The 27,113-nt window shown below is 41.3% G+C and overlaps 1 protein-coding gene across 1 annotated transcript in view; it reads left to right on the top strand.

The window, feature by feature from the left end:
- The window catches only part of LOC124790120 (protein ecdysoneless), an 86,531-nt gene that overhangs the window by 25,719 nt on the left and 33,699 nt on the right, over positions 1-27,113 (top strand). The window contains exons 3-7 of the mRNA XM_047257693.1: positions 7,410-7,497; positions 8,369-8,514; positions 13,640-13,781; positions 15,907-16,086; positions 19,419-19,547. Of these exons, the coding sequence (XP_047113649.1) occupies positions 7,410-7,497; positions 8,369-8,514; positions 13,640-13,781; positions 15,907-16,086; positions 19,419-19,547 (685 nt within the window). The remainder of the gene's footprint in view (positions 1-7,409; positions 7,498-8,368; positions 8,515-13,639; positions 13,782-15,906; positions 16,087-19,418; positions 19,548-27,113) is intronic.

The raw sequence follows: 27,113 nt of genomic DNA, 5'->3' as shown, positions 1-27,113 counted from the left end.
TAGTCATTGTTTATTTAAAGTATGCAATAAAAAACTGAAAACTAAAAAACTGCTGCTAGAAAAACTCTCTCAGGAATAATTTTGGCGTGAAATATTGCAACAGCCAATTCAAATCCAGGATGATTGGCTGAAATAAGCACAAGAACTGTGAAACGATATATGCATGACAAAATACTATCAACTTATCAGTCCTGTCAAAATCCACCTGCGGGTCCAGGGGTTAGAATAGGCCCGAGGTATTCCTGCCTTTCATAAGAGGTGACTAAAAGGCGTCTCACATGTTTCGGCCTTTATGTGATGGTCCCCTGTTGGGTTTGACTTCCATCTTTCTAAATTTTTCCGAAGAGCGAGCCAATTGGGAAAGGGCACCTTAGATGGTGCTTTGTTCCCATCGTGCATTGAGATCTTTAGCCCACTTTCCCATCGTTGCATTGCAGTACATCTCATTCTCCATCTCTTGGGTGTGTTTTCCACCATGCACTATGCAGTGTTGCTTTCTGTGCCGATGATGACCGTGGAATCCTTAGCACCTCATATCCAGCATGGTAGCCAGTCCGTTTGGGTGGGGCCGCCGTGTAACCTGCTTGGTTGTAACTCCCTGACAGCACAGAGTCACTCTGCTGATGTCTGTGCTCAATGCTAAGAAATATGATCTGATATTGTTCCCCTCACTGGCCTCACCAGGGAGGACCGGCAGGCTAAGGATGGCAGTGAAGCTTATTCGCCCCGGTACCTCGAATGTATGAGAGTTGATGGGGAATCTTTCATGTCCATGAAGCCTCAGTTTTTTGTGGAGCATTTGAAGGACAAGTTTGGGGAGGTGGAGGGCTTATCCAAAATGTGCTCTGGGCCAGTCTTGATAAAAACAGCATCCTCTGCCCAGTCATGGGCATTACTCGCTTGTGACAAGTTGGAGGATGTTTCTGTTACCATCATGCCCCATAAGAGATTAAATATGATCCAGGGTATTATATACAACTGGGACCTCCTTTCGCAGTCTGACGATGAGCTGTGCGCCATCATTCACCTTGCTCACGAGACTGCATGATTTTACAGAAAGAGAGGAAAATCATGGAATATAAAACCCTGGGCCAACTGACCTACACTGAGGCTAAGAGGAAATTTGAGCGCCTACATCCTGTGGCTATGACCTCCTCTTATGCCGCCGCTACGAGAACAGTTGTCGCCCCCATCAGTTTGTTGCATTCCTGTCACCTCTCAGAACCAAAAGACTACACCTGCCCCTTTGATGGTGGGGGGCACTTCCCTCCCTGTTGCTCCTGCACCACCTACTTTGGGAACAACATCCCCCCAACCATCGGGGATATCAGTCCCCACTTCTGAGCTGGAGAATCATAAGTCTTCTTCGACTCCTCTCACTACGAACGGGTCCCTTGGATCACTCCCTTCCCAGGTTTCTGGTAGTGGGAAAGATGACACTTAACAGTGGCTGAAGAGCCCAAAAGCTGCTGGTCGTAGGGCTTCACGCTCATCCTCAGTCCCATCCAGGGAAACCCAAGGATCTGTGAGAGAAATCCAAAAAGAAGGTCCCCAAGACCAAGGGAATTGTGGTGGCACCCACACCACTGCTACCTAAGGATGAGGTGGAGATTCTGGCGCCTGCTGAGGACCTAGATCCCGCCAGTCCCTCAGACACAATGGATATAGACTGCTCACACAAAAAGCCGGTGGCAGCAGGTGACCCTGAGGCGTAAACTGCCTCATTGAATGTTCCACCTTGTCTCTCAATGATGTCATACTCCAGTGGAATTGAGGCGGTTTTTTGCACCGCCTGGCTGAACTATGGCAACTGTTAAGCTTTACACCTGCTTTCTGCGTTGCCTTCCAGGAACCCTGGTTCCCGGCAATGCAGACCCCTGTCCTCCGCGGTTATAAGGGATACTACAGGAACCGTAGCGACTATACTCGAGAGTCAGGTGGAGGTTGCGTTTATGTCCTAAACTCAGTCTGTAGTGAACCTATGCCCCTTCAAACCCCTCTTGAAGCTGTGGCTGTCAGGATAAGGACGACGCAGGAAATAACTGTCTGCAATGTATATCTTCCTCCAGATGGTGCAGTATACCTGAATGTATTAACTGGACTGATTGACCAACTCTCTAAACCTTTCCTACTTTTGGGAGATTTTAACACCCATAACCCCTTGTGCGGTGGTACCATGCTTACTGGCCAAGGCAGAGATGTCGAAACTTTACGGTCTCAGTTTGACCCTGCCTCTTAAATACCGGAGCCGCCACATTTCAGTGTGGCTCATGGTAGTTACTTGGCCATTGATTTATCAATTTGCAGCCCAGGACTTGTCCCATCTATCCACTGCAGAGCACATGACGACCTGTGTGGTAGTGACCACTTCCCCATCTTCCTGTCACTGCCCTGGGGTTAGGCCCACAGACGCCTGCCCAGATGGGCTTTAAACAAGGTGGACTGGGAAACTTCCACCTCTGCTGTCGCTGTTGAATTACCCCCACATGGTAACATCTGTTTGATGGTTGAGTAGGTAACTATAACAATCGTTTCTGTGGCAAAAAACACGATCCCTCGCTCTTTAGGGTGCCCCCGGTGAAAGGCAGTCCCTTGGTGGTCTCTGGAAGTCGCTGAAGGAATTAAGGAGTGTTGTCGAGCTCTACAGTGGCACAAGCGATAACCCTTCCCTGGAGCACCTCATAGCCTTTAAACGTCTCCATGCTTGCATTCGTGAACTTATCAAACGACAGAAGCAGGAGTGTTGGGAGAGAAATGTCTCAACCATTGGGTGCCATACGTCACCCTCCCAAGTCTTTTTCGGGTACCAGATCCCAACAGGTGTTCCCGGTGTTAACATAAATGGCATGTTATCTGCCAACACAAATGCGATTGCCGAGCACTTCACTGAGCACTATGCTCGAGCCTCTGCATCAGAGAATTACCCCCCAGCCTTTCTCACTCTCAAGCGGTGGCTGGCAGTGAAAGACTTCATTCACTGTACGCCACAGTGAATCCTATAACGCCCCATTTACAGAGTGGGAGCTCCTCAGTGCCCATTCACATTGCTCCGACACAGCTCCTGGGCCAGATCGGATCCACAGTCAGATCATTAAACATCTCTCATCTGACTACAAGCGACATCTCCTCATCATCTTCAACTGGATCTGGTGCGATGGCGTATTTCCATCGCAATGGCAAGAGAGCAACATCATTCCAGTGCTCAAACCCGGTGAAAACCCACTTGATGTGCATAGCTATCAGCCTCACCAACATTCTTTGTACGCTGCTGGAACGTATGGTGTGTCGGAGGTTGGGTTGGGTCCTGGAGTCACATGGCCTTCTGGCTCCATGTTAGGGCAGCTTCCGGCAGGGTCACTCTAGCACTGATAATCTCGTGTCCCTCAAGTCTGCCATCTGAACATCCTTTTCCATACAGCAACACCTGGTTGCCGTATTTTTTGATTTAGCATACAACACGACCTGGCGACGTCATATCCTCGCCACATTGTATGTGTGGGGTCTCCGGGGCCCGCTCCCGATTTTTATCCAAAACTTCCTGTTGCTTTGTACTTTCTGTGTCCAAGTTGGTGCCTCTCATAGTTTCATCCATATCCAGGAGAATGGAGTCCCGCAGGGCTCTGTATTGAGTGTGTCTCTATTTTTAGTGGCCATTAATGGTCTAGCAGCAGCTGTAGGGCCGTCTGTCTCACCTTCTCTGAATGCAGACAACTTCTGCATTTCGTACTGCTCCACCAGTACTGGTGTTGCTGAGTGGCACCTACAGGGAGCCATCCACAAGGTGCAGTCATGGGCTCTAGCTCACAGTTTCTAGTTATCGGCTGCAAAGTCATCTGTTATGCACTTCTGTCGGCATTGTACCATTCGTCCAGAACCAGAACTTTACCTTAATGATGATTCATTCACTGTAGTGGAGAGATATCTATTCTTGGGACTGGTTTTCGATGCCCGATTGACTTGGCTTCCGCACCTTCGTCAGCTTCAGTGGAAGTGCTGACAGCACCTCAGTGCTATGTGTGTGTGTGTGTGTGTGTGTGTGTGTGTGTGTGTGTGTTTTGTTTGGGGGAGGAGACCAAACATTGTGGTCATCAGTCTCATCGGACTGGGAAGGAAATTGGCTGTCCCCTTTCAAAGGAACCATCCTGGCATTTGTCTGGAGCGATTTAGGGAAATCACGGAAAACGTAAATCAGGATGGCTGGACGCGGGATTGAACCATCGTCCTCCCGAATGCGAGTCCAACCCTCTGCTGCCTGAGCAACACCAACTGGGGTGCAGATCGCTCTACGCTGCTGCAGCACTACAGAACCCTTCCTCAATTCTGCCTTGACTATAGGAGTCTGGTTTATGGTTCGGCAGTGCCCTCAGTGTTGTGTTTAGTCAACCCAGTGTACCAATGTGACGTTCACCTAGTGACAGGAGCTTTTATGACACATCCAGTGACCAGCGTCCTTGTGGAGGCCAGAGTCCCTCCATTGCAGGTTGGGCTTGCACAGCTGCTGGCCAGTTACATTGCACACATTCGTAGCTCTCCTGCGCATCTGAATCAACGTCTCATTTTCCCACCCAATGGTGGTTCATCTGCACCGGCAGCCCAGGTCAGGGCTTCCAATTGCAGTTCGTATCCGATCCCTTCTTTCTGAACTGGAGGACATGTACCGAGGCCACAAAGTGGTGTACAAATGGCTCGGAGCACTATGGGACTTAACTTCTGAGGTCATCAGTCCCCTAGAACTTAGAACTACTTAAACCTAACTAACCTAAGGACATCACACACAACCATGCCCGAGACAGGATTCGAACCTGCGAGCGTAGCGGTTGTGCGGTTCCAGACTGAAGCGCCTAGAACCACTCGGAAGTGGTTTACACCGACGGCTCGGTGGCTGATGGTCACGTCTGCGTCGCGTATGTCGGTGGAGGACATATTGAATAGCATTCCTTGCCTGACGGCTGCAGTGTTTTCACTGCCAAGCCTACAAGCTGTCAACCAGTGCTACCCTCATCATCCTTTCGTATCGACCATCCAGGAGTCCGTCTGTGCCCTGGAATGGTCCGGTCGTTCAGTGGTGTTTGTCTGGACCCAACTCACATCGGAATCCCAGGCAACAAACTTGCGAACAGGCTGGCCAAACAGGCTATGTGGAAACTGCTTATGGAGATCAGCTTCTCTGCAACTGACCTGTGCTGAGGACTACACCACAAGGTTTTGCGGCTTTGGGAGACGAAATGGCATAACCTGAGCATGCACCACAAACTGTGTGCCATTAATGAGTCTATGAATGTGTGGCAGTCCTCCATGCGGGCCCCTTGCAGGGACTCTGTGGTTCTCTGCCAGCTCCACATTGGCCATGCTTGAGTGACACATGGCTACCTCTTGCGCCGTGATGACCCACCTCAGTGTTGGTGCAACGCCCAGCTGACAGTGGCCCATATCTTGGTGAGCTGTCGTTCTTTGGCTGCCCTGTGGCAGACTTTTCAGTTAGTGGACTCGTTGCCATTAATCTTAGTTGACAACACCTCACTGGCTAATTTAGTTTTACGTTTTATACATGACGGTGGGTTTTATCATTCTATATAAGTTTTAGCACATGTCCTTTGTCCCTTTGTGTTCTCCACTCTAATGCTTTTAGGGTGGATATTTTAATGTGTCGCAGAGTGGCTGGCTTTTCTTTTTTATTCTCGTTGTCGGCGAGACACGGTCATCTGGTCTCTTGTTTTCACCCCTTCTACCCATTTCTTGCTTCTCTCTGTGGCTTTTTTTTCCTGGTTTGTCCATAGTAGTGTTGGTTGTCCTTTTGTCGACCTTCTGGTTCTTCCTGTCTCTTGTTATTGTTCTGTATGTCTCCTTTCTTTTCTTCTTTGCTGAGTGTAGTGATTTTACCAGGAACTAGGGACCGATGACCTCGCAGTTTGGTCCCTTCTTCCCCCTTTTAAACTAACCAACCGATCCTGTCAAAAATTGACAAATTTGGCTTTTTTTTTTTGACTGAAAATAAATTTTCTACACAATAGCATAGTAGTTTTTGAAGAAAACTCAGTAAAACATTTTATATTTGTTAGAAATAAGGTGATCTTTTTATGACAATTATTTTTATAGCGATTTTCGGGCTAGTTTAATTTTCTGTGTGGTAATCAAAAAAGCTTTAAAGGCTTCATCAAACAGTATATATTTTGTACAGGGCTGGCCATAATTCTGGTTCAGCTACATGCATTGTTTTGCACATACAAAGGTTTTTCGATGATTTTAAGCCACTGATGAATAAAATCTTTAATGTATAAACAACAAAATGATAATCAGCTGTAATAACCAGTTTTTTTAAATTATATCAAAATGCAGTACTTAAAATGCAACTTGTTTCTGTGAAACAAAATTTCGTGTGCAGTCACATGATTTGTCACTTTTAAAACCCAAACAATGAAAAATTTTTGTGAACACTTCTTGTAATTGCTGTGAGAATGTATGTCATTTTATCATCTGTATCACTGTGAATCATCTGAGTACCTGCAATTCACGTAAAACCGAGTTTTACAAGCATTTTATTAGCTACTTTAGACTGCTATATTCTGGCAATGGATAAAACTTTCACAAAACAACAGTATGACAATTAATTATGTGTATTTGTCTAATTTCTTACAAAATTTGAACCAAGTTTAAAACATAGAAACATCACACATTAAAAAAGCTCACTAAAATGTATTTTTTGCTCATGGCATGTTTGAAAGTGAGTTTTCATTTTTATTGTAAGAATGCATTTTTTATTTATTTGATTCATTTTAATCTATATCTGCTCATTCAGTTCGTGCTATTAACCTAGCATTAATTTCATCCCAGTTAAAATCTTCTGCAAGAGGCATTAACTGCTTTGCACAATTTGTCTGGGCACCATCTCTAGCTTGTCTTTCAAACCTCACTTAACGTAGTGTAAAATAACTTCAATAATATAGATGTTCCAGTGGGTGTAAAAAATGGACACAGGTTAGGGCTGAATCAAATACATTTTACCCCATAGTCCTAGCTCAAATAGGAACTGAACATCAAGAACCCCCTCTCTCCCAATTTGTGATTCTGTGCACAGCGTTTTCGTACATATTTTTTACGGAGCTTGTGTGCTGTAACAATAACCCCCTCCCCCCCCCCCCCTCTCTCTCTCTCTCTCTCTCTCTCTCTCTCTCTCTCTCTCTCTCTGTGTGTGTGTGTGTGTGTGTGTGTGTGTGTGTGTGTGTGTGTGTGTGTGTGTGTGTGTGTGTGTGTGCGTGCGTGCGTGTCGTCTTTCACTAATTAACAGAGCTGTATTTAATTCATAAGTGTAGTACACATTTTTACTTCACTAATGCAACCTTCTCAATTCATTACCCTGCTTCTCATATTAAGAATAAGGCAAATGATATGGTTATATTGTTCCTGTACAGGGTTGTCGATTCTGATGGCGAGTTTTTGCTGATTGAAGCTGCGGAATGCCTCCCTCTTTGGGCAAATCCAGATACTTGTGAAGGAAAGGTTAGTGACAATAAATTAAGTGAAGCTGTCTTCAACTCAAATGTTGTTTTGAACACCTCACTGTCCTACAAGACTTGATTCTATTACAATTGGTATGTTCTAGCCATCCCCTGACCTGAAAATTAGCTTAATTAAGCAGATATACAGAGACCTAACACTTAACTAAGAATCTCAACCATGATGCAAGTTGATTTTCTCTCTCTCTCTCTCTCTCTCTCTCTCTCTCTCTCTCTCTCTCCCCCTCTCTCCCCTTCTTCTTCTTCTTCTTCTTCTTCTTCTTATTCCTCCTTTTTCTCCCCATGTGTATACAAAGCATTGCTGGTAATGACAGTCATGTTAACAACCAAACCCAGTGGGACTGAGAAGATGTCTTGACACAAACTCATGAGTAACGGATGATCTTATCCCAACTCCTAACATAAAATGCCATGGATGTCACCAACAAGCTATACACCTGAAGATTCTACAAATGCATGGGTGTCTTCATGCAGAATGACCTGCCAAGGATCAACAATTCTTTACGACTCTGTATTGGCCACGCTAGAATGACATATGAATACAAGCAGCACCACCTTATTGCAGCTTGGTCCCTCTTTTATCAGTGGCAGGGATTTTTAATATATGTCTCACTTTCTCCATGATATGGCTAACTCGGAGTTACTCACTTACATCTTCCAGATGGAATCTTCTTAATGTGTCAAATACAAAATCTGAAAGTATGAAATCACACATCCTTAGATAATGCTGCTTGTTAATGTATTGATGTTTTAACAAAATCTAACATATAAATGCTGTATGTTCTGTAATCAGGTAGTAATTACTATCCTCTCAAGAAAGAAAGGTGCTATAAATATTGTAAATTTCTCTGCAGGTATACCTCTTTGAGGGAAAAGTCCATATCATTGAAGAGAGGAAATCTATTTCCATACATCAAGCTGTTAACCGAGTCAGAAACCCAGAGGAGTCTACAGAGGCATCACAGAGCATACAGGACGCCATTCTTGAGCGAATTGGCGGGTATGGTGGACAATATGCTTGTATGGCTTTGGCAAATTATTTTAGTACTAAATAGAAAGTTTAATGGGGCTAATCATAATACTTTCTTGCTTTTTGTCTTATTTTTGGTACAGTTTTTATAGTACAGTAACATACTACAGTTAGAAATATTTTATCTTTTCTGTAGTTTTCATGGAACCAGAGGAGAACAGCAAAAATCATGAAACTTAGTAGATTAAAACTGTGTGCCAGACCAAGACTCAAACTTGTGACCTTCACCTTTCACAGGCAAGTGCTCCACCAACTGAGCTACCCAAGCGTGACTCACGACCTGTCCTCACAGCTTTTCTTTCTCCAGTACCTCATCTCCTACCTTCCAACATTCACAGAAGCTATGTCTCCAGTTATTCACTCTTCCAGAAGTGCAAGTTCTATAAGTTTCGGACAAGAGTTTAGGTAAAGATTGGAAGGTAAGAGACGAAGTATTAGTGGAAGTAAAGTTGTGAGGACAGACATGAGTGGTGCTTGGGTAGCTCAATAGGAAGCAAGTGTGGCCTGGTGACAGGGTGGATTATCGTCCATAAAAATTTCATCGTTATTTGGAAATATGAAGTCCATGAATGGCAGCAAGTTATGTCTAAGATGGCCGAACTTAACTATTTCCAATCAGTGTTCGGTTCAGTTGGACTAGAGGACCCTGTCCATTTCATATGAACACAGACCACAGCATTATGGAGCCACCATAGGCTTGCACAGTGTCTTGTTGATGACTTGGGCCCACGGCTTCAAGAGGTCTGTGCCACACTTGAACCCTACTGTCAGCTCTTATCAGCTGAAATTGGAACTCATCTGATCAGGTCACAGTTTTCCAGTCGTTTAGGGTCCAACTGGTATGGTCGCAAGACCAAGAGAGGTCTGCAGGCAATGTCGTGCTGTTATCAAAGGCACTCGCAGTGGTTGTTTGCTGCCATAGCCCATTAACGCCCACCACACTGTTGTAAAAGACACGTGTCATACATCCCACATTGATTTCTGCTCTTATTTCATGCAGTGTTGATTTTATGTTAACACTGACAGCTCTACACAAATGCCGCTGCTCTCGATTCGTGTTCCAAGGGAAGACTCCTTCTGAGTGGCTGTAAGAGCAGCATCTGTGAAGGCTGCGCCATGTGGCGTACCATGAAGCAATGCGTAGATGTTGCAGTGCAGAGTGGAGCATCTGTGCTGGTCTTAGTGAGTTCCAATTGACAGGCTATCAATGTCCTACAACTGACCCTGAACTGAGCGAGCAGTTAAATGCTGTTGCTGGAGGATGTTCTTCACTCAAGCATCCAGCAGGCGGAAGTACATCCGTGACCACATCACTGAGGGCAGTTTCCTGAATAGCAGTGCCGCTGGCTTGCTGATGTATGCACTGCTCGGAAGAGTGGCTGGTGCCTCCTGGTCCAGCCTGTAACAAGCAGTGTATTAACAGACTGTACACAGTATCATATCCACAACGTGTGACACATGTATGATATTTGTAATCTCTGGAGGAGACACATGTGGATCAAGTTTAAGCAACCCATAGGGCAAAGACATTATGCTGGAAGTGTAATGTACTTGGCCTAAGGCTGGTATACAACAGTGCCACTAAATTGAGGTTGTATTAGATGTGCTTTTGGGTTACTGTCTGCATACTGATTCTATTGGAGTCACAGTGCATTTATAGTAACTGCCAAAGGGTGTTGCTGTAAATGTTCTTGAGTGGCAAAATGCTTCACAAACACAATTACCTTCACATCAAGTGATCTGTCTACATCATGGAAGAAACAGTCTTTTGGAAAAACATGAGTAGGATTTATTTCTGGGAATAAAGTGGTCAGTAGTGCAGTTTTGGAAAACCATTTTCTAAGAGAGTTTTGTGATTCCCTGTAGAAACTAAGTTTTTATTTAATACATATGTTACGTTGAGAAAGTGATTGTTAAATACTGTACATATATCTGACTTGTCAGTAACAAAAACATTTTTTCATATCCATGACCTTGTATTGTTCACCAGACACTCCCTTCATGACTGACCACATAGTTTTAATTTTATCCTGAGAATTAACTATTCTATTTGCATAACACAAGTTTTTTGCCTTCCTAATAACACGTGTAAGCATCTTACAGTACTTTTTGCAATGGGCTACTGCAGCTCAATTGTGACTATTTCTAATATAAAATTTTGCTGTTATAATTTTTACTTTATTCTACTTTATGCTCTTATCCCACCAGTCAACCACCCAGGTTGCCTGTTGGTGCTAGTACCCTTTTTTAAACATTTTAATGGAAAGCAACATTCATAAAGAATGAGAAATAAGCTGAGGAAATAATTATATTTACCATATATGTTATCAGCACTATAAACATCCTGTCCCTCATGTTCTTTGACGAGGTTTAAGAAAAGTCTCTGTTGCTACTCATAATTACATTTAACGTGTGTGTGTGTGTGTGTGTGTGTGTGTGTGTGTGTGTGTGTGTGTGTGTGTGTGCAAAGATTCCTTTTAATGTTAAAACTTTGGCATCATGGTCTGAAAGGCCATCCAACTTTTCCTAGTAATGAAGAAAGAATAAAAATGTAGTCTGTAGTTGTACTGCTCCCCTGCAACTCTGGTTGGAAAGGATATACTCTGCAGCTGATCATATGAATTTAGAGAGCTCCCAATATTCTTTTCCTTGCACAGTCACATATAAAATTAACATTAAAGTCACTACATACAACTAATTTTGGGTACTTTTTATAAAGTGAATGATGAACTCTCCCCAGATTGAACAGAAATGTCCTTAAATCATTTAGGGGTTCCATAAATAAGTACAATTGAAAAGTTTAGTTTCACTAAATTCCACTGCTCTTGCACAATGTTCAGTGACCTGTTCTGCACATTACTCTGATACGTCAGTAGATTCAAATGTAGCTAATTCCATTTTTCATGTACATAGCCACTCCATCCCCATTCTCGTTCTTTATGAGATGCTGCCTTCCTTCTTAACATATACATACAAACAAGAGTAAAAACCAGTTACTTTTGCTTTGTAGTCCTTTGTTGAAAAAGACTGAAGGAAATAGGCATTTACACAAGCATATTGTCTAGAACTAACCTTAATATACTTGGGCTAAACAAGTCTAGATCCATTATTATTTCTAAATACAAATATTACAGATTTTTTAAATGTAACAATTGAAATTATGTGTTACTTCTGCTGACTAGGTAAAGACAAAACTGTCACCTTTGTATCATCTGCTAACACTTGTATAACAACTATCGGGAAAGAGGTATATTAAAGTGACAAATCATAAGCTTCTAGAATTGTTTTATTTGGTAGAGTCTAAAGATAAAATACAGAAAAGGAAAAAGTGCAGAAAATAGTTAAAAGCAGAAAAGTTCTATGGAAGACAGTTTGAATCCAACTGAGATACACTAAAGGTATAACAATTGTAAGAGAATATCCGATGTGAAAAATCTTTGCTGCCAAGGGTGTCAGTTAAAAGAATAGGAATGAAATCTTGCACAGAATAGGTGTAGTGACCATCTTATTTTTTTTTTTAAATTAAGATATTAAAGCTTCAAGTTACACAAATGGTATCATTTCCAGTTCTACTTATTACCAAGTCATCATCAGATGAGTTGAATATGTTACTATATAACTCTTCAAATGCCATAAGGTAGCTACTGTGAACAATCTGTACAAGAATACTAGAAATCATATTACTCTGCTAGGTACTTCCCTGTGCCATTCAGCGCACTCCTTGTGGAACACTTATTTGTTACAACTGTTTACATGGTGTGATGCCATTCATAAATGGGGAAGCTGTACCAAGATGAGTCATTTGAACTCAAGTTCAGCATTCTGTACTGACATTACATCCATATGGTTTCAGTAACAACTGCCAGAGGCAAAAAATGCTTATTGTGAATATGTAGTGGCTTATTGGCAAACACTATTGCATACTTTTTCCTTCTCAATTTGACATGCTATTTGTAAAATTCACAGCAGTTTGTAATTTGTGTGCTTCCACCCTTGCTGTCTGTGATCCGTGTCACAAAGTTATAATGTCTTGTTGGAATTTTGTCATGTCTGATGCACTTTATTGAGCACCACATTCACGAAGCCCGCCCGGCTAGCCACACAGTCTAATGCACTGCTTCCTAAACGGGAAGGCGTGCTGGCTCCCGGCACAAATCCGCCCGACAGATTAGTGTCGAGGTCCGGTATGCCGACCAGCCTGTAGATGGTTTTTGAGGTGGTTTTCCATCTGCCACGGAGAATGCGGGCAGGTTCCCCTTATTCCACCTCAGTTACACTATGTCGGCGATTGCTGCGCAAACACTGTCTCCATGTACGTGTACACCATAATTACTCTACCATGTAAACATTGGAGTTATACTCTGGTTTGAGACGTTCCCCTGGGGTAGTTCCTCTGTGGGCCAAACCGCACAATAACCCTGGTTCAGTGTGGGGCAGCAGTGAGGTAGGTGGACTGCTGTGGCCTGTTATGGGGCTGTGAACCACTGAGGGCTATGGTGGGATGAAGCCTCTCCGTCGTTTCTAGGTCCCCAGTTCAGTACACAGTACACCACATTCACGAACATTAGTGGCAAGTTAAATTTGTGTTTCAGTTTTAACAGTGGAAAGATGAAACTTGGAAGCAGGCCATGAGGTGTGCATTGTTTCTGCTGTCTAGTTTTATGTCATGGTCTGGCACGCAATTTTAACTAGTCATACATATTTGTTGCTCCACTGAAGAGTAGAATGTCATCTCACCATTTAGAATTTTTTCTAAGTTTTATCTACCTTCTTGCTATAAAAGGAAAAATGCAAGATGTCAACTCATGATATTTCACAAATTTATTTTTTTGTGCTCCTGTCATATTTTTTCAATAAGTTAATACATGTTTACATCTTTATATGAAGATTATCCATTTGTGAGTTTGTTCAGTCTTAATGTGTGTTATACGTTGGTTCAACAACCTACTTTTTAATTGTCTCACTGTACCTATTTTACTCAAAGCTAATGTACATGCTGAGAATACTACTTTTAAATTTAGTTGTTGTCATAGAGTGAAAATAAGAGTAGTTACTGATGGTTGTGACACTGGCCATTTCTATTCTTTTGTTACAGATACCCAGGAAAAATTACAGAGCTCCTTCACAGGACTACAGCATATATTCCAGTCAGAGTAGCAGCCTTGTTGAAAGAGAAACCTAACCTTATTGCACCTGCAGTTTTAGCTTTCTGTAACAGGGATCCCATTGATTTGAAGGTAACATTCAGACAATCTATCACAGTGGTATAACAATATGTTCATTTGCCTTAAATCTTGTACGCAAATGACATTTGAAATGTGGTACAGTGCATTGGCATTTTAAGCATTTTATCTCTGTTCGTTATGTGGCAAAATGGTACACAGTTTTTCTGGCTATTCTTTCTGTATATTAAGTACATAAGGGGTTAGAGGCTCAAGATGTTTCTCTATTATGAGTATTGATTATGCTTCTCTCTGCCATTCGATTTATATTCTACTTCTTTGTATTACTCAAGATGTTTCTCTATCGTGAGTGTTGATTATGCTTCTCTCTGCCATTCGATTTATATTCTGCGTCTTTGTATTACTCTAGACTTCTTCCTGTAGAATTTGGCAGCAAATTACTTTATAGGTACATTCCTTCTATGTTACCTCACTAAAGCAGGATGTTCTAACACTGCCCCTTGGGACATGGGCATGTGCTAGCTTGCCCCCAGACAGGCACAGGTAGACAGGCTACACACCAGGTGGCTCAATTGCACAAATTAATGCAGCGCCATCTGTTGATTGATTATGAAGCCACAGAAGTCAATGTTTTGTTTCAGCAAGCATATGACTGCGTATATAGGTTAACAACAGAGGCTTGGAAAAAGGTTGTTCTGCCAATTGCGAAGTTTATGCAGTAATTCAATTTTTCTGTGCCAAAACTCATCAGGTGTTGTGCCTAGTTTATGTGCCTGTAGTAATGAGTCAAGATAAAATTACACAATGGTATGGAGACTTTAAAAGTGACTGATGAAGTTGTACAACAAGTGGACCAAAAACTGTGATTTGCCTTGTGACTGATAATTGGTCCTTTGGTTGTTGAATTTCCTCATATTGGGCATGCCACTATTTACACTGCTGTAATGTAAAAGCTCAGATCTCACAAACTACATGCCTTGCGAGTACCAAAAATGCTTTTTGATGAGCACAAAGGGCAAAGAATGTCTAACTGTACCAGCCTTTTTTGACCGTGGCCAACAATTTGATGATGATTTTGTTTTCTCACACCTAGTGGCCATTCCCTTGCTTTGTACTTGAAACAATAACTTGATAGGTAACATGTATGGATGGCAAGGAAATAAGACTGCTGTTGTCAGCTGGTCAAATTCCAATGCAGATAACTATGCAGAGGGGTTAAAGAAGCAAGTGCAGCAATACAAAAGAGAGTAGTCATTGTGTGGGAGACTGAAGAATGTTTGTCAGAAACTAAAACTGGCAATAAAAGCTTTTGTTATTGAATGGCCCAATCTTTTCTCATACACCTATTTTCTCGCATTGACAGTAATGCAGAGACCTGTGAAGAAACAGATGGTCTCTGAGGTCAATGACAGCAGAATTCACAAAGTGAATGGCAAACCAAAAACATGTCCAGGTCATAGCAAAGTTGCGTTGAGTATATACAAACAGTCCAGGAAGCAATCCAAATCCAAAATTGTAATACAGGCAATGTCAAAACTCTGGTAATCAACGGCTACACTTAAGGCTTCAAACTATCGAGAGACTGACTGGCAAGTGTGGGCTGCAGTACTTACTGGCAGATTGAAATGTCACTGGATGACTCCATGTGACATTCTTGCAGCAGTGGCAGCACCCCACGCAGGAGCAATCTGTGGCCGATGTATGTAGTCTGAGTATCTCTGACCAGCCTGAAAATGTTTGCAACTTTTATGTTTAGCTTGCAGGAGAGGAGATTATACCATTGTCCTAATATTCCAAAAAATTGGTTGAATTATTGCAGTCTGTTCCCACAATGTCAGGAAACAGTAGCATGTTGTGTCAAGTATCATTGATTCTGTGGCCACAATCTTTCTGTGCCAGGATATTTCCCTAACTCTGTGCCAGATGCCCAAAAGTTGTTAGGTATTTTAACCTGACTATAGTGGAAGGGCACTGATAGCATCACTGTTCTAGGCATGTAAACAAACAACTGTAATTATCATACATTGCTGAAACTTATAAGAATGAATTACATTAAATGCCCCTGTTACTTCTGTTTCATCTAAGTGAAATAATATACCTGAAACCAGTCATTATCAACTCATTATAAATTATATGCTCGTATGTTACCTGGATTCAGTTGCATACTCTCCATTTTCAGGCTTGCCGTGTTATGCGATACTTCCCTCCTGAGAACCGTGTAATGACAAGTGTGGTAATGACCCGGTGCCTGTACGCCATGCTTGTGCACCAACAGTACCAGCCTGATCGAAGGACGGGTTGGAACCTCCCAGCCCCCAGTAGCCCTGAATACAAGTCTCATTCACTTGGAATGAAGATTGTAAGTAACCTACAATAAAATAATGTATTTCTTGTAAGCAAATAACAAAAGCAGAGTAGACATAAATTAAATTTGGTTTGTAGTGGTTACCTTGTCAAACTTATTACAGTATCGATATGAATATAATAGAGGAAACATTCCACGTGGGAAAAATATATCTAGAAACAAAGATGATGTAACTTACCAAAAGAAAGTGTTGGTCTGTTGATAGAGACACAAACACACACACAAAATTCAAGCTTTTGCAACCCACGGTTGCTTCATCAGGAAAGAGGGAAGGAGAGGGAAAGACGAAAGGATGTGGGTTTTAAGGGAAAGGGTAAGGAGTCATTCCAATCCCGGGAGCGGAAAGACTTACCTTAGGGGGAAAAAAGGACAGGTATACACTCTCTAGCGCGCGCGCGCATCCATCCGCACATATACAGACACAAGCGGCCATATGTCTTTCCTGATGAAGCAACCGTGGGTTGCGAAAGCTTGAATTATGTGTGTGTGTTTGTTTGTGTCTCTATCAACATACCAACGCTTTTGTTTGGTAAGTTACATCATCTTTGTTTTTATATATATTATTACAGTATCGAGTTTACAAGAACTAATATATTTTCCTCCATCACTATCACCATCATCATCATCATTGTCATCATTGACATCAGTATTCTTCTTCTTCTTTTATTATTATTATTATTTCTTTTCTTTCTCGGACGTTATGTCTGGTTAAAAATGGAAAGTGACTCGGATCTTGCTCAAGCGGGACTTCCTTTTAACTGTACGGTATATGTTACATTGCATTTAGGAACTTTCGGGTAATTGAACAAGTATCAATAATTACAGATTTCTGTAGTTGTATATATAAGTTTGGATGTAGCTGTATTGCGTTGATGTACTGGTGGATATTGTGTGGTATGCCTCCTGTAGTTGATAGTACAATCGGTATAATGTCAACTTTATTATTATTATTATTATTATTGAGGAGGAGGATGATGGCAAGTTCTTGGGTTTCCAGCCATGTGGCAATGTTGTTATTGCAAAGTTTCAATGAGTGTCATATCATTTCCTTTCCAACAAAGTGTCAAGCTATTGCTGAAGTTCCAAAATTAATACTGGTGCAGTAGCCAACCCTCCATCTGCCCAAGGGATGTCAGGATCTGGTGCAGTTGATGGGCAGGAAGAGGGTTGGGGGTTGCAACATTGGGCTGGGAGTGGGCTGGAGGCTACTCTCAAATCTCTGCTTAGGCTTTCTTGATCCATTTTGCATACCGAGCCGCTGCTGGATGTGTGCTTGTCGCCTAGCTGATGACCTGCCTCTCTGTTGACAAGATTCTCGCAGATCCTTATTTCTGTGGGTTCCTTTGTAATGCTTTCTCAGTAGCCACTTGCTCCACACAGAAACTTGATGTTCATAGAGTCAAATGCATTTTCTTAATTGAACCTGTGCTCCGCCACTGCTGAATAATACGCGTGTCTCAGATGTTCACATCTGATGTGTTCCATGCAGTATTTCAAGCTACAGTCCTACATTACCCAATGTATTAGTGGCCACATTCACATGGGTTGGTATGTATCCCTGATAATTTTCAGAGGGTCCTTTGTAAAGTCAGGAATATCTTTTGTCTTGGCCAGTGAATGAAAGATGATTTTGATGTTGCATTTTCCAAGGAACATCGTGATCTTGGCTGAGAATGGTTGCACGTAAGGAAGAAAAGTGAATATCATGTTTCTTTCCTTGTTTTCCCCATTTGCTGCATCTTTTCTTTCCCCTGACAGTGGGATGGGGGTTTGAAGTGTCATTATCTCATAAGTAAGTTACACTCATGTTATGTTGTTGAAGGCCTCTTGAAGGCTCCTTCCAGTGTCACAGAAAAAAGTGTATAGTTCCATTTAATGTGCTGTATGTTATCACTTACTTCTCAATCTGAAATCTGAATCATAGCTGTTTGTTCATTGTCCATTCTTAATCATCCTGTCGTATGTATGTTCAGTGGTCCATGGGTTGGAGTGACTTTAACTTTCTTTCAGTAGCTGCTTGCTGCTACTATGCACAGATCATTTACCCCCCCCCCCCCCTGCCCCCCCTCCCCTAATTTTGTATATCTTTTTCCTGATGAGGGAATTTTGAAAACTCCAAAAAAAATATAGAGTTTCAGTTTGCTTATGTGTGGCGTTCATGCTCCACTTGTTCCTATTTTGATAGCTAATGAGTGGTTGCTCATCTTCTGTAGGAAACATATGGTTTTTATTGTAACGATTTGATCATTAGCAACAATTTAAGGTACATTTTTATTTCGTTCATCATCTATCACTAGACATGTTTCACTTTGTTACACTTAAGCATCTTCAGAGCTGCTGAAATGCAATAAGTATTATAATTTGCTGCAGAAGAGCTAAATATGCCTAGTGATAATACAGAAACAAAGCTGCTCTATATAAACAGTTATTTTTAACCAAGTCATTGCAAGGAGTGACCTGCAGATAATAATGGTCACACATTACTGAATTTTAGTTCCTTATTTCATTATTATTATTATTATTAGTCACCATTTTTAAATATATGTAGCACGTTGCATGAAAGAAACTTCTTTTGGTGTTTTTGTTATTAGTATTTATTTTAAAAGTAGTAAATTTCTGTAACTTGTCAGGTTTTCCAAGCATTGCAGCTGAAATATTATTTATCTTATGTTGAGGAATGCCACATGTCTCATTGGTACAATGCTTCGATGCTGTTACATTCAATACTACAATGATACTGCATTGTCATTGTCATATGCTGACATATTTACTGTTGCATTTTCACTAATATAGGTTTTACTCATTTTTAAATAACAGAGTTTCTGTCATAATTTATACAGGCCAGTGTTGTTACTGTATAACCATCAAAAAGCAATATCAAGAATTAATACGGTGTAGTACATCTGTTTTTGTAATGTCATGCTATCTCGCAGTTCTGTGGTATTGTGGTGATCCTAATTGTTACTAAGGTGGATCTTTATACATGTATTATGAAAGCCACACACACACACACACACACACACACACACACACACTCTCTCTCTCTCTCTCTCTCTCTCTCTCTCTCTCTCTCTCTCTCCTGTGCCCTACATGGTGCTGGGTGGACACACAATGCTGAGCATCTAGCCAGTGCCATGGAGGGGCATAGGTGGTGTGCATGCGTGTTTGTGTACGTACTCAAGATCGCTTTTCAGTGAGTTGTCTCCTTTAATCCAAAACTATTTGCATTCTGCCAGAACTTTCCTATAGATTATACTTAACATTCTGTGCTTTTTCAATTATTTTTCAAAATATTTCTCATGTGTGAGCATAATTATTTGTTTTAGGCTTGTGGGGTTGAGATACTTACTTCTCAGGCCAAGCCACCGAGTGTACCTGACACAAGTGGAGAAATGTTCAGTGGCCGAAGTTGGCATACGTTTGTTGAAAGTCTGAGGAACCATGGCTATTTTCAGGTATTTTGCCTTCAGTTTTAAAATAGTTCATGCCCTAATTTAGTATCAAATATTTGTTGTGTATAAAAATAACTTTCCCTTGTAGATGAATAACAACTATAAGTGTGCAGGAATTAGAAAATTATTGACCTGAGGGAGATCTACTAGTCTTTTCCATAAGGTGGGAAGAGAGTTTCCAATCTTACATCTGTCATTGGTATTGCGCTGATGGTTGGGTTATCATCTCTCCGATGGAGTTACTATAATTGTAAAATCAGACAGTTTAAAATTCAGAATGCAATAACTACAATATGAAAAGTATAGATTGCTACTCACCACATAGAAGAGGTATTTAGTGGCAGACAGGAACATCGAATAAGGATTGATAGGTATTCAGTGTAATATACATTTTTCCAATTAGAAACGTTTCACTTTGTTAAATGTTGACAAAAAATTGAAGAGAAATAAAACAGTAACACCACAAATACTGACAATTGAAAATTATGGTAATGGGCAAAGAAAAACAAACATAATATATTTATATAGCTAGTTACACCGCTATGAATGTTATTTTTATTTGAACTATAGGCTTATCTCAGCTATAAAGCCATCATCAGGTTATCTGTAATAGAAAATCTTATAAATTTTGGTACGTTTGTTGTAGTACATGTGAGTTACTTATGAATAATATGATTTTATGTACATTTTCTAGTCCTGACTTCCATGCAGTATTGTTGTTTCTGTTGCTGTCTATTTGTTAATGATTATATTTTATGTTAATGTAGCAATAGCAATTAGTTTTGTAGTATGTCTTGACACTTCTTGTAATAGTGTTCAGAATTATATCTTAGTCTGTAGTTGACATTCATTAACAGCATTCATGACAGATGATCACTGATTTTGTGATTTCTGTTGCTGACTATTTCTTTACTGATTATATTCTTTCATTGTTCTTCTACTAGTAACCTGTTGTTTGTTATGTCTTGATGTTTTATTAATAATGGTCAGAAATAAACTTACTTTCCGGTTGAAATTTTATGAGAGCAATTATGTCAGATGATCAGCGATATTGTATGGTTACATCTGCTTATTGACAGTTCTAGCAGCAATGTGATTGGGTTATATTGAATGGATATCTGTGGTGTTGTGTTATTTAAGATAAATTTTGTCTCTGGTTATATTATAGTTTATCCAAGATCTTTGTGGATAATGACAGTAAAAATTTTCGATAAAATGTGTATATTATAGATCAGCTCATGCATCGAGGATTAAATGCAGATAATCTCATCTGTGTAAATATATCTCAGTATATCTCTGTATTCATCTACACGCAACACCAAAAGGACTGATAATGAATATATTGCAGGAAATTGAGATATATTTACACACTTGAAATTATTCACATCTAATTCTCAATGAACAAACCGACCTACAATATAAACACTTTATCAAAAACTTAACTTGCATTATCCACCAAGATCCCGGATAAACCATAATTCAACCAGAGACTAAATTTATCTTAAATAACACAACACCACAGATATCCATTTAATATAACCCAATCACATTGCTGGTAGAATTTTCAACAAGCAGATGTAACCATACAATATTGTTGATCATCTAAAATAATTGCTGTCACAAAGTTTCGACTGGGAAGAAAGTTTATTTCTGACCATGATTAATGAAATCTCAGAACATAACATACAGTAGATTACAACTAGAATAACAACAAAAGAATGAAATCAGTAAACAAATAGACAGCAACAGAAATAACGAATCACTGATCATTTCTCACAACTGCTGTCACTAAATGTCAACAACAGACTAAGATTTATTCCTGGCCACTGCAGAAAGAAAAGTGTCAGAACATACAACAGAACTGATTACTATTGCTACATTAACATAAAATATAATTAATAGCAAATAGACAGCAACCGAAACAATGATATTGCATAGAATTCAGGACTAGAAAATTTGTGTAAAATCATATTATTCATAAGTAACACACTTGCACTACAAAAAACGTACAAAAATTTATAAGATGTTCCATTACATATAAGTTAATGATGGCTATGTAGCTGGTACAGCACTATAGTCAAATAAAAGTAATAATCGTAGCAGCATAACTGGGTATATAAGTGTATTATGTCCTTGAAAGACATTTATTATGCAGCAGTCCCAGAAGATTACAAAAACAAACAATAAATGCCAAAGAAATAAGTTGTTACCATTTTATACCTGAATCAAAGTAACAGGGTGGTTGACAGTTGAGCATGGAAGGGGTGAATGTTGCTAGTTGTCTGCACAGACAATGTCACTTCTGTGACAACAGACAGGCATTTCCATTGCAGGTGTATTCACATGCAACCCATTTTTATGTGCAGTAATGGGTTTGCTTAGCATGATGGTAAGTCTTATCACTTTCTTGCGCATTTTCTCAGCTAGTATAGAACATTCTGTTTCATAAAATAAACATGACACACAGAGAAGCAATGAAAATGTATCACAGTTGTTACGTTACGAGCTGCAAGTGCTGTCTGTAGCTGACATGGCAACTGGCACATGAGGTAGCAGAGCAATGTGACAAGAGGGGAACAAAATAGAAGGTGTGACCAGCTGATTGGTTGTTGCTGTGGTAGCAGTTATGTAAACAACTAGCTTTCAGTCGGTTTCCTATTTTGACCGAGCTACAGTCAAATGTACACTGAAAGCAAAGTTTTACATTACTGTACATTATACGAGGTGTTTCAGTATAGACTTAACAGCTTTACCATTGCATATACATTTTTTGTGACAACTCACAGAGCTGATTCTGGTGTTACTTTTTAGCAAAATAAAAGTTTGAAATCAGGAAGTGGCATACTGTCAAGTCTCACTACTGTTTGCAAAAGCTCAGTTTTGTGAGTGGTAACTGAGACTCCCTCGAAATAGTGGAAGGCAGACATCAGTTGTGAATTATTTTGTGTTAGTTACTTAAACAGTTTCAGAACTCCTGTTTATTGACAGAATGTATAGTTGCGACTTAGTATAGACTCCAAACTGTTGCATGAAAATGCACTTATATAGCAGACTGTAACTGTACTGCACTGTATTGTGCTGTCAGTTCTTCACTCAAACTGTTCATGTTTACTTTCTTATGAATTCTCATAGTGTCTATCATTTTTCACAGGGTGCAGTCATGTGACAGTACTGTTGTTTGTGATTTGCTCTTTCCACACCCAGGTGCTACCTTTGCACTGCTTATAACAGCTGTATCATTTGCTACCTGTGTGATGCAGCCTTATATATTAGACACTATTTAATTAGTCTTATGGTTAATTTATGACCAGTAAATTAATGAATCAGAGAATTGCATAATTCAGTATATTCCATCATAATTAATGAGAAAACCTTTCCAGTTAGTCAGGAGATTCTAGTGATACAGGCACTAGTCCACCATCAGCTTTTGCCATATCTGCACGTCCACACAAAACATGAACAAAATCAAACTCATTAACCGTCTGTGTTAATGCTAACCCAAAAAACAGAAAATGCCGTTTGTCATCAATACATTCCACAAAACTCCATACAGAGCTTTGAAGTTTGCTGTCTGCCTACATGCTAATATTTGCAACATCAGCAGCGGTATCCATTTGATAGCCACTAGTGGATAAAGGCCTTCTCTAGACCTCACCACATATCACAGTCTACAGCTATTTATTTACATTCACCTTTCTCCTGCATGTTTTCTAACACCATCTACTCACCCTCCATATGGGCATTGTCTCGGTCTTTTCGTATCAGCTGGTATTTGGAATACAACAAAGAATTTCCATTGTCCGCCTACTGTCCATTTGCCTAGTTATATGTTTTGCCCATGCCCATTTTATTTTCATTATGGTCATAATTACTATTTAAACAATTATTGTAAAATGTATGTTCTATATTAACTATGCTGCAGTCCAATTCAGATTTTCAACAACATCATTTAATCCAAAAAGTGATAATTGTTAATCAGAAACATTAAAATATATAAAACACCACAGTTGAAATTTGCCTACAAATGCGGGTGAATTACATACATAGTTTAATTCTTAAATTCCATGCATATTTTTGTATTTAAGAGGTGTAATCTCCCATTTCGGTAACTAAAGTGTAGATTTGCATAGTCTGTTGCACAGTCTCATTTCTTTTCATTGGCCTGCTACAGAGCTCAGTAAAGCATCAGCCTGCATTGATAGCATGTCAGGAAAGTTAGTGAGCTATGTATTTACCTTTCTGTGTGGGCTTTTATAGTTATCCATCCTAGTAGTATGGACAGGACATGTGCATGCTACGTGGGACACAAGAAGAGGTGCCTGCAGTTAGCGGTCAGTGGAAGCTTTTGGCCATGGTTAGCAGCCTTCAGGCTATTGTGTCAATGTGTGGTTATGGCGAAGAATTTGGTGTGTCACCTCAGGTGTTGCTTTTTGCGCTTACAGGCTCAGCTGCTGAAGCACCTTGCAGTGTGCCGAGGCAGTGCATCAACCCTCACCGCAGGGTGAGTGGCAGGTGGTAATGTGTTCATGTTGTTTGAGACGGAGACTCAATGTGGAGACTGGCCGTTCGGACTGCCCATCCGCCCTGTGGGAGGATATGTGGCTGCTCCTTGTTACTTGTTGCTAGAGAAATGGAGTGGTGTTGGGAGGCAGAAATTGGATCTTGACAATTTGGAATTCATCAAGAAGGTGATCTTGTAGGACTGGAGAATGGACAGGATCATTGTCCATAACAAGAAAGACATGGAGTGGAGGATTCATCTTCAGCAAATAATTTTTCAGCAAAGAACCAAACACTTCGTTGATCTAACCACAAAAAAGATCACATGTCACCCAAGACTTGTTATTGGACCTCCACATCACATTTAACCTGCTCTTCTGGAATTTAACTTCTTGAAGGCTCTTGGAGTTTCTGAGTGGTAAACAAGCAGCAATTTAATTTTCAAACTGCCACTTGCATTGGCACATAATAGCAGTGTGAGATGGTCTTCCATTGGCTTGTGACCGGGCAATGCATTCTCCTCTGCTATTGTAAAGGTTCACCTCAGCATCTTTTTCAAGAATAGACCTATCTTGTCACAATTAAAATCCCGTTGCGGCAGATAACCCTCAGAATCTATGAGCATCTTGAAGTTGCTGACGAAGTTCTATGCTGACTTTGTATTAGAGCTGACAGCTTCACCATGCCTCGCAATGCTGTGGATGCTGGTTCTTCTCTTATATTTCTCAAACCACCCACGGCTTCCCTTAAACACTTCTTTGGTCGCTGATCATCCTGGTGTCTTCTTAACAAAGTTTGCAAAAATCATTCTCACCTTCTCACAAATGAAGTTCTCATTAATAGTGTTGCCTTGCAATTGCTTTTCATTTATCCACATAAGGAACAACCTGTCGACATTGTTCAGAATACAAAACTTTTTCTCAAATACTCTTGTAGCAATCTGCTGCGATGTGGACCTGGCCATTAAAATATTCTGCTAAACTGTTGGTCAGCTGCTCATAAGGGACAGCATGGGGTTCTACCTCTGGATGCAACTGCTGCACTAAGCAATAAGTGTCGTGACCCACATAGGCAAGAAAAAATGCACGATGCTGGCCAATGTTAATGATTCTGTGGACAAGGAAATGTTGTTCCAAGCGATCTATATAATTACTCCACAGTTCAATAGACTTTTCAAATGGCGGTAATGCGGCAGTTGCAGCCAACGCCGGCACCCCCTGGAGGAACACTAGTCAAAGTCTGTAGACACTGAATCAGAAGTTCAGTTGTGTGTTGCATACGATCCAACAGCTCAAGGATGCAAGCCGATGGCACATCTAAACCCAGAATACCTTCAGCCACGTCAGCAAACAATGGAGCATTGCAGGAATTCGAACAAACTCTTCGCAAATGCTAAATCTATGGAGCAAGAACCAACTTTTTTTTATTAAGGAAACTACAATAAACCACCAACAGTAACACACTATTCAAAACAAAAATGTTCCCATCTGGGGATCAAGCAATTAACAACTAATCCTATAATCAGAGTTCCCTTCGACTCTATACCCGTACAACCGTTCCATGTCAAAGTCTGCTGTTAGTTCCCCTGCGGGTCGTGGGGTTAGAATAGGCCCAAGGTATTCCTGCCTGTCATACGAGGTGACTAAAAGGAGTTTCACACGTTTCAGCCTTTATGTGATGGTCCCCTGTAGGATTTGACCTCCATTCTTCAAAATTTTCCTGAAGGGCGAGCCAATTGGGGAAAGGTGCCTTACAAGGTGCATCATGTCCATTGTGCATTGAGATCTTTAGCTCACTTTCTTGTCGTTGCATTGTAGTCCTGTTCATTCTCCATTTCTTGGGCAAGGACACCTTCCTGGGTGCATTTCCCACCATGCATTGTGTAGTGTTGATTTCTGTGTTGACGATGACCATGGACTTCTTTGCACCTGTTATCTAGCACGGTAGCCAGTCAGTTGTGGTGGGGCCGCCATGTACTCGGGTCGCCATGTACCCTGTTGGTTGTAGCCCCCTGACCACACAGGGATCGCTCTGCTGATGCCTGCGCTGTTAAATCCCATGTATGCCAAGGGGTAGATGCCCATCCCCCTGGGGCATTGGGACTCCTGGCAATGGCCATCCTGCCAAGTGGCCTTTGCTGCGGCTGGGTGGCGCCCATGGGGAGGGCCCATGGTTGGAGTGAGTGGCATCAGGGTGGATGACACGTGATGAAGCGTAGTCCATCATCTCTTGCTGGTGGTGAAACACCAGCAGTCTCTAAGCGATCACAAGCTCAATTCAACGCACAGAAGTACGACCCGAAATTGTTTCCCTCCCTGGCCGCACCATGGGAGGAACGTGAGGCTGAGGATGGCAGCGAATCTTATTTGCTCCAGTACCTTGTATGTACGAGAGCAGATGGAGAATCTTTCATGACGATGACACCTCAATTTTTTGTTGAGCATTTAGAGGACAAGTTCGGGGAGGTGGAGGGCTTGTCCAAAATGAGATCTGGGTCTGTCTTGATCAAAACAGCATCCTCTGCCCAGTCAAGGGAGTTGCTCGCTTGTGACAAGCTGGGGGATGTTTCTGTAACCATCACGTCCCATAAGAGCTTAAATATAATCCAGGGTATCATATTTCACAGTGACCTTCTTTTGCAGTCGGATGATGAGCCGCGCGCCAATTTAGAGCGGCGAGGTGTACATTTCGTCCGGCGTGTCCGCCAGGGTCCGGAGCTCACCTGACTGCAGGATTCTCCAGAAAGAAAGGAAAATATGGAGCACAAGACCCTGGACAGACTGACCTACACTGAGGCTAAGAGAAAATTTGAACACCTGCATCCTGTGTGTGTGACATCGTCTTACGCGGCCGCCACTACAACAGTTCTGGCACCATCAGCTCTGCAAACTCAGGTCACCTTTCAGAGCCAGAAGACTAAACCTGCCCTCTTGATGTTGGGGGTCATTGCCCTCCCTGTTGTTCCTGCACCACCTACTTCGGGAGCAACACCCCCCCCTCCCCTCCCCACCCCCACCCCCCCAACCATCGGGGACGTCCATCCCCACTTCTAAGCTGGAGAATCATAAG

Source organism: Schistocerca piceifrons, chromosome 3 (assembly GCF_021461385.2).
Source record: "Schistocerca piceifrons isolate TAMUIC-IGC-003096 chromosome 3, iqSchPice1.1, whole genome shotgun sequence".
In the NCBI taxonomy this organism is placed as follows: Eukaryota; Metazoa; Arthropoda; class Insecta; order Orthoptera; family Acrididae; genus Schistocerca; species Schistocerca piceifrons.
The sequence above is the reverse complement of the archived record's forward strand: the minus strand, read 5'-3'. Positions and strand labels throughout refer to the sequence as shown.